The sequence below is a fragment of the Hipposideros armiger genome, unplaced genomic scaffold, assembly GCF_001890085.2.
Source record: "Hipposideros armiger isolate ML-2016 unplaced genomic scaffold, ASM189008v1 scaffold_73, whole genome shotgun sequence".
In the NCBI taxonomy this organism is placed as follows: Eukaryota; Metazoa; Chordata; class Mammalia; order Chiroptera; family Hipposideridae; genus Hipposideros; species Hipposideros armiger.
Genome location: NW_017731423.1, coordinates 2436850 through 2446046, shown reverse-complemented (window position 1 = coordinate 2446046; position 9197 = coordinate 2436850). Strand labels below are relative to the sequence as shown.

Genomic DNA, 9197 nt, shown 5'->3' with positions numbered 1-9197 from the left:
TTTTGTTCTTCAGTCTAGTTGTGGAGGACGTTGCTTCACTGGCCCAAGTTGGCACCATCATTGCACTCTTCCCAGGCGAGGCACATCAGTCGCCAGCTTCTGGATAGCCACTCACAGCGGCTGTGGCCGCTCACGCTGGCTGCTGGCTACACACAGTAGCCCATGGCAACCCACTGCAGCAGGACCTGCAGCCTACGCTATCGCCGGTGACTTATGGCAGCCCAGCTCTAGGTTGAGCTGTTGTTCAGCATCTTAGCTGTAGAGGTCAGTGTCACTGGCCCTCATATGTGGTGTCCCAAGCCAGCTCTTAACCGTCGCGCCACTCGGCTGGCCCAAGACTGTGTTACTTTTTAGCACAGGCATATAAATAAATGTTTCTTGCTTCGATTCTGCAGGCCTTTTTTTGCATAGGGAGGGACCCAATATTCTTCTCCCTGGCCTTCCAACACCAAGGTTCCAATAGCAACGTGGCTAAAGATACAATGAGCTTATAAGCCCACATCTCCTAGTTATCATGAATGAAAGGGTCATTATAACTAGCACCTGTTTCAAGTCCCATTCCTATTATCAACACAACCTGAGCAGACCTAGATAGTGGCCATGGAAAGGTCTAGACGCTGCTATTTTTAGTTTCTCTGTGCTTTACTGATGTAGACAAGCAGAGATGGAACCCAGGCCCTCTCCTTTCTCTGAAGCCCTGAAGGCAGGCCTTGTGGCTTTCTGCTTCCCTGTTCTGTAGTTTGGATCACTGCTGTGGCACCCAGGATGAGCCACAGTGTGAATCACAAATGTGCCACATAACAATTAGCAGACAGCCACTGGTGTTTGAGTCGCTCACTCAAGACACTTGGATCTGTTCCCCCAGTTAAATCTAGATCCACTTTTGTTTTCATCATATCTCCTCTAGTCTCTAATCTTACAGTTTGATTGTTGCTTCTGACTCCCATGGATTGGACTGTAGTTCCTCCTTGGCTAGACAGATGGCCTTGATTCTCTGTTATGCCTTCGGTGGAAACTTTATGTTCTAACTGAACTTTATGGGTTGCAATTCCTCTCATTGGCCACGTGAGCAGCCTAGAACCTTTCTGAGCAGCGACCACTTCAAGGTAATAAGCTGCCTTTCTTCTAAGATTCTCTTCTCTTTCACGTCCTCATGTTTCTCTCTTAACTTTTGCTGACCACTCAACTCTATATGCCATGAGATTTCAGGTGCATGGATGAGTATTCTTTTTGATGCTAAAAGTCAAATGTAGCAAATGCCAAATAAATATATCAAATATATACCATTTTTAAATGTTAGTCTTTCATTCCTCATCATTGAGAATAAAAGCCTGTTACCAAAACAGTAGTACTTTCTTCAGCAATTTCTCTGTGCTTAGTATATATCCTCCAACATAATCTTATTTGATCTTTAATTTTTTAGAAGCCTTTCTTTATTAATTGATTTCTCATTGATGTACTGTTGGCATCAAAGAGTGTATATTTATTTGAGAGAGTGTGCACTGGCATTAATTATTAAGTTTTATGAATTCTACTGGAGAATATGTTTTATTCTGCTAGAAGCATTTTTGTTAGTTTGTTTGTTTTTCCAGTGGGTGCTGGAAGATGGATTTTTTTTTTCTTTTGCCATTTTCTTACATTTAAAAACTATAAATCGGGGCCACAAAATCATCAGTGTCAGGAATACTTTAGAAATTCTGCATTATATATTGTGATACTGTCTTAATTCTTCTTTCTCAGTTATAGAAATAAATTCTTCCTGATTGGGTCTCCACCCATGCAGTCAGGAAACAATTGCTTACCACATCCATCACTTCTGTCTGCACATTATCATATTTCAAAGGTTTCCCAATTAATCCTGTGGAAGCTAGAATCACTCATAATTATAATCCTGTTGTGCCTTCTTTATTTCTTGATGTGCTTGTTAATTCATGTCCATCCTGCAGTGGTCTGTAACATAGTGCTATTATCTGCTCTTTCATTTTTAAAAGCCTCTTGTCTACCATTTTGACTAAGATTGATTAACTGCACTTTGTTGAAATCGATATTTGGGTTAAAAAAAATCTATCCTGTATATTTGTTCTGGCTACTTTTGCATGATTTCACCTTTTTTCAGTTAATCAATCTGCCAAGCTGATTGCTTTTCCCTTTTTGGCTTCTTTTCGCTTGCTCTTTTCTTTTTTAAGAACTGTCTATCTCTTTATTTCTTGTGTCCTCTCTTAGGCAACTGCTCCCGGAAAAAAAGCCAGTTGCAGGAGGCAGTGGAATAAATTCTCCCGTTAGACACTACTGACTAGACACTATCCCATTTCCCTTTCATTACATGAGAAAAAGGGTCCCTCTCCTTGGTGATTGTCTCCTGGAGCCGTTTCCGGGGTGAAAGTTTCATAACTGACTACCAGGCATTTTGCAGACACTGTAACATGCTTTTTGTTTATAGCTTCAAACTCCTCTGTATTCTAATCTTACCATGTGGACTCAAACTTAAACACCAACATTCTCTTGGACATACTAATATTTTCTTTTCTTTTTCTAGGTACTGACTTTAACATAGATAGCTTACCACTGCCTCGGAAAGCCCATCACGACTGGGCCCTTTTTCACGAAGAGTCGCCGAAAAACAATTATAAGCTCTTTCACAAGCCGGTCATCACCTTGTTCAACTACACCGCCACATTCAGCCGGCATTCCCACCTGCCACTAACTACTCAGTACTTGGAGGGCATAGAAATCCTGAAGTCACACCGATACCTGGTCCCCTTGCAGTCCAAAAACAGCCTTCGTAAAAGGCTTGCTCCGCTGGTGTATGTACAGTCAGACTGTGACCCACCATCGGACAGGGACAGCTATGTTCAAGAGCTGATGACTTACATCGAGGTCGATTCCTACGGTGAGTGTTTACGGAACAAAGACCTCCCTCAGCAGCTGAAAAATCCAGCCTCCATGGATGCCGAAGGTTTCTACAGGCTCATCGCCCAGTACAAGTTTATCCTTGCTTTTGAGAATGCGGTTTGTGATGACTACATCACTGAAAAGCTCTGGAGACCTCTGAAACTGGGGGTGATCCCTGTGTACTACGGATCCCCCAGCATCACAGACTGGCTTCCCAGTAATAGAAGCGCCATTCTTGTATCAGAATTTTCTCACCCTAGAGAGCTGGCCAGTTACATCCGACAACTGGATTATGATGACAGACTGTACGAGGCCTACATAGAATGGAAGCTGAAGGGCGAGATCTCTAACCAGCGACTTCTCACAGCGCTCAGGGAACGGAAATGGGGAGTGCAGGATATTAACCAAGACAACTACATCGATGCATTTGAGTGCATGGTATGCAACAAGGTGTGGGATAACATTAGGCTTCAAGAAAAGGTAAGTGAATCTAGGTTTGGCAAACAGGTGCTAGGATGGCCATCTTGGTCTCTGCTGTTCCACAGCCGTCTGTTGCAGCTGACTCATTACCACTGCTCCTCATTCCTGTCAGAGAGGCCGGGCTCTGCAGGAAGGCTGACTCTTTTATTACTATCCTTTGAGGACTGCCATGAAGTTTACTGGCATGTCCTTCTTCCTAAAGGCCTTAAATTCTCCTTTATTTTTTCCTCTGGAGGACACCATACAGGAGATACTGGGCAGTGACATAAGGAGGCTGCAGAAGGCGGGAAGAAGGCCAACAACATAAAAAAATTTCCAAGTTCTGACTCTCATCCATGTGGTCAGTGCTTTAACCTTTCCATCAATGCTGGGGGTTCTGCCAGACCCCTGACAATTGTGCCCCACAGGCTTCTGTTTTAAAACTTATTTTTATTTCACATACGTTATCAGTGAACCTCTCTCGTTCTTTCCTTCTTGTTCTTTCTCTTCCAGGCATGGACACATGTTTATTAATGTATAGAGAATATTCAAATAATGACGATAATCCTTAAGAGATTTCTTTTTCTTAAATTATGATAAATGCACTTCTTAGTAATATCTTCAAATTTTTAGATGTTTTTAGCATTTGTTTATTTGATCACTTTATTCATTTATATCAGGAATGGTCCCACTTTATATATAACTGAATGTTTTTAAAGGTAATATATTGAGAGAAAAAGAAAGATTAGTTTTAAGCCTCTGAAAATTTAAAAAAATGAGATGGCTCACACATACCACTTGGTTATCACCCATTATTCCCTTTCCTGACTCCCATATAGACATAATGTTTTATCTAAATTCTCTGAAGGCAAACACTTTTTGTTAAATATTTCAATGTTTATTTTGGCTAGCATATTAATTTCAGGTCAAACATAAATATAAACGGTGTGTGGAATTATTTTTATGTAGTATACGTACACTGTATAAGACTTTCATATTAAATATGCATATGTTTAGATAAATTTAAAATATTGAAACATGATTTTTCTAATTTTAATTATTATGAAAATTTAATTATTTCATCTGGTTTTATATAACAAAAGTTTAGTCATAAAATCAGTTATTGTAAGCTGAGTGTCTTGATTAGCAACAATAATATTAAGTATTACATCATCCTTCTCAGAGAATGCATCCTGATTTCCAATGACTTCCTTTGTGACCTAATTGATAGGGCCACATTACAGCAAAAAACAAAATACACATTCAACTGCAAAAACACATAAGAAAGTAGAGACCATATTAATTGTCCACGCACCATACCAATTATTTATTTTCAAATATGTCAAGGCAGAAAACTGAACTTCTGAGGGTGATGATTTGCCTGCTCTGTAGTTCACAGTCCTTTCCACGCTTGGAAATTATATTCACAGAAAACTGAAAGATCCACACAAACCCTAACTACTCCTGCATTTCCCAGAAGCCTTTTGGGAATGATTACTGAGGACTGGAAAAGAGGGTATAACAACATTGGTAAATAGCTTTTTAAAGATATAGGAGAATGCATACATTCCTGTGTTTCCAACGGAAAACAGCTCATCGAGTGCGGTATTTCCGAGTGCCTGCCGGTGGTGTAATTGAATGTTCTTCTCTCTGGAGTCTTTGAGGAAACATAGATTAGGCTCCCCTCCGCTGTGCTCTTATCCTTCCCAGGGAGGCGGTCAGTGAAGACGATAACAAGGCTTTGCTTGCATGTCAGTGAACTTGTTACAATTCTCTAACGCTGATGTGCTCATTATTGAAAACTGGAACAAAACATATCATGATAGGTTAAAGGGTATTAGATCAGTTGTTTTCATTTGCATTTATTTTACAAGATTAGTTACAGTTTTTATATGGCATGCCTTAAAATCAGCTGCTTAAATATAAGTTTCTTCACTTTGTGCCTTTCAGCCAAAGAAAAGCTGAAAGAAGTAATTTGATTTCCTCTGTGATTAGTTTTTATCTTGCAGTTGATAATAAATTTAAATCATTGTACTTAGATGTAGAAAATACTATTTGAATATAAAATGCATTTCTCCTTTCTACTATATATTCTGCTTCTCCCCTCCTCTCCTTCTTATAAACATACAGACCTAGTGTGTTAGTTATCTATTGCTGTGTAAACAATATTACCACAAACGTAGTGGCTTAAAACAACATATATTTGTTATGTCATAGTTTCTGCAGGTCAGGATTCTGGTCATGGCTTAGTTGGGTGCCCTGGAAGTCTGCAGTCAGTGTCAGTCAGGGCTGGGCTATCATCCAGAGGCTCTACTGTGGACAGGCCTGCTTCAGAGCTTACACATTTGCTGGTAGATTTGGTTTTTTGAGGTTGTAGGACTAAGGGCTTCAGTTTTTTGGCTATTTGTAGTCTGGAAGCTGCCCTCAGCTCCTAGAGGCCACACACAGTGTCTTGTCATGTGGGCTTCCCCAACATGGCTGCTTACTTCCTTAAAGCCAGTCAGGGACTGGAGATTCCAGCAGGAACAGTGCTAAAATATGTAATCATGTACACACAATCACAAACATCCTCTCATCTTTGCCATATTCTGTTGGTTAGAAGCAAGTGACAAGTGACACCTACATTTAAGGGGAGGGCATTATACAGAGCATGAACACCAGGAGGCAGGATCATGGGCGCCATCTTGCATCTGTCGTCTACACCTAATGAATCTTATAGTGTAGGCTTATTCCCAGTGTTGTTTGCTTTATTTATGTAGGAGAAAGTCTTTCAGTATTGAAGAGGGCCACCCATGAGCTAATTCTAATTAGTTAAAGAACATTTGTTGATAAATGCTCCTGTCTAAAAATCTAAAATAGCAGAGACAACATATAATCATCAGAAATATAACTTCATGGAATTAGGATAAACTAAAAAAAATAGCTTTATTGAGTTATAATTGATATACAATAAACTGCATACATTTAAAGTGTATGATCTGATTAGTTTTGACACACGCATACACCTGTGAAATGGTCACCTCAATCAAGATGACAAACGTTTCTATCATCCTTCTAAAATTTCTTCATGTCTCTTTGTAACCCATCTCCCTTCCACCCCTTTTCTCATGTACCCATCTGCTTTTTGTCACTTTTGACAAAGAAGCCTAGGCAGTTTTCTAGAATTTTATATAAATGGAATCAGGTAGTGTGTACTCCTTTGTGTCTGGCTTCTTTCACTCTGCATGATAATATTGACATTCATCCACAATGTTGATACACGTATCAGTAGTCCATTTCTTTTTATTGCTGAGGTTTGGACAAACCAAAATTTGCTTATCCAACCAACTGGACATTTGAGTTGTTTCCAGTTTTTGGCTGTTACAAATAAGGCTGCTATGATCATTTATGTACAAGTCTCTGTATGGACATATGCTTTCATTTCTCTTCTGTAAATAAGTGGCAATTGAATTGCTTGGTCATATGAGAGATGTATGTTTAACGTTTTGAGAAACTACCAATCTGTTTTCCAAACTTGTTCTATCTTACATTCCCACCAGCATTGTATGAGAGTTCCATTCATTAATGGCTAGTAATGGGTGTGCAGTGGTATCTCATAGTAGTTTAATTTACATTTCACTAGTAACTAATGATGTTGAGTATCTATTAATGGCTTATTTACCATCAATATCTTATTTGGGGAAGTGTGTCTTCAAATCCTTTTGTTCATTTTTTGAAAATTGGGTTGTCTTGTTAATCTTGAGCTGTAAGAATTCTTTATATATTTTGAATACGAGTCATTTGTCAATTGTGTAACTAATGAAAGTTTTCTTCCAGTCTGCGGGTTTTCTTTTTATTTTCTTAACAGTGTCTTGAAGTATAAACTTTCTAATTTTGATGGAGTCTAGTTCATCAATGTTTTCTTTTATAGTTCATGCTTTTTATGTTCTGTTTAAAAATCTTTGTCTAACCCAAGGTCCCTAAGATTTGCTTCTATTTTCTTCTAGATATGTTGTAGTTTTAATTTTTACATTTAGGCCTGTAATCCATTTAGGGTTAATTTTTGTAATATAGTATTATGTAAGAGTTGAGGTTTGCTTACTTAGATATCCAATTATATCCATACCATTTGTTGGAAAGATTTTTCTTTCCTGATTGAGTTACCTTGGCTTCTTTTTCAAATATCAATTGGCCAATATGTATGGATCGATCAGTAAATCTGTATATGAGTACTGTAGCTTTATAATAATTCTTGAAATGAGGTAGTGTCAATCTTCCAACTTTGTTCTTTTTCAAAAGACAAGATGATTACCAGACTTAGTGTAGTTATCACATCGTAAGGTATATAAATGTCTAGTCATTATATTGTACACTTGAAACTAACCTAATTTTGTATGCCAACTATACTTAAATTATAAAAATAAAAAGCATAAAAAAAGAGTAGCCTTCTACTTTTCCCCTTTCCCCCTTCACAGAAGCAGCCGTTTATCATAGTTAACTAGTTATTTTGGTATTTACTCAATGTTTCTAAATAACATGTTTGTATACTAATTTTGTTAATATTCAGTGTTTATGTGATGATGACTATGTAACTTATTCAGTAGTTTACTATCATTTGTTTCCCTTGCCTGTACAGCTTTTTGTTTCCCTCTAGTTAATAATTGTCTTCTTGTTTGATTATTTCTCTATGTACTTATCACAAATTCAATCCTTGTAGATTGTTTAAAGCTCCTTTGAAGATGTTCAAATACACCAGGCATCCAATTCATTTCATCTTGTTGAAGAAATCTCTCACAGAGTATTCTGACCTACTCCAGTATATACTGGCTGCCCTCTATATTTAGTGTAGAGCATCACCCTGAGATTTCCCCCAGCATTTCAGGAACTTCCTTTTTTGCCTTTTATCTTGTTTTGACATCCTTGTTTCCTGTATGCTTTTCTCCCTTTTTCTTGGTTTGCTCTCTGGTTTTGGTCCATCATATACTCATATAGCATCCTGAGAAGGGTGTGTGGGGGTTATCTGAAATGTCTTCATTCTACACTAACATTGAAGCAATAGTTTAGCTGAGTATAAACTATTAAAATGGATATTGTTTTTTTTTTCTCAGAATTTTGAGGGCATTTTGACATTGCCATTTAAAAAAACTTTTAAGGGGGTGACCAGTTAGCTCGGTTGGTTACAGCATGGTGCTGATAACACCAAAGTTGCTGCTGGTTTGATCACTGCATGGGCTACTGTGAGCTGGCACCCTCCTTAAAAAAAAAATAAATAAATAAAAACTTTTAATTTTGAAATGATTTTAGATAGAAAGAAGAGTTACACATATAGTACAGAGTGCCTGTAACCCTTCACCTGGCTTCCCCTAATGCTAACATTTTCATAACCATAGTATATTTGTCAACACTAAGAAATTAATGTTGGTACACTACTATTAACCAAACTACAGACTTCAGTCATATTTCACCAACTTTTCCACTAATATCCTTTGTCTGTTCCAGAATCAAATCCAGGATAGATACCAGACTGTAGTTAGTTATCCTGTGTCTTTAGTCTGCAATCTGTGACGATTGTTCATTCTTTCCTTATTTGTAATAACTTTGACACTTGTGAAGAGTACTAGCTAGTATTTTGTGCAATGTCTCTCCATAGGGTTTGTCTGATGTTTTCTCATGTTAAGAGGTGAAAGGTTCCTTCTCTTCCCATCTCTTCCCATAGGGTTGCATGGTATCAACATGATGTTACTGGTGATGTTAACTTTGATCACTTCGTGGTATCTGCTAGGTTTTTCCACTGTGAGGTTACTCATTTTCCCTTTCCACTAAGTGAGTCACTAAGTCCAGCCCACACTCAAAGGAAAGGGAATTAC

The 9197-nt window shown here is 38.1% G+C and overlaps 1 protein-coding gene across 1 annotated transcript in view; it reads left to right on the top strand.

Annotated features, from left to right (window-relative positions):
- Positions 1 to 9197, top strand: part of LOC109382964 (TELO2-interacting protein 2-like) — a 110819-nt gene that overhangs the window by 86346 nt on the left and 15276 nt on the right. The window contains 1 exon segment of the mRNA XM_019642879.1: positions 2537 to 3372. Coding sequence (XP_019498424.1) covers positions 2537 to 3372 — 836 coding nt within the window.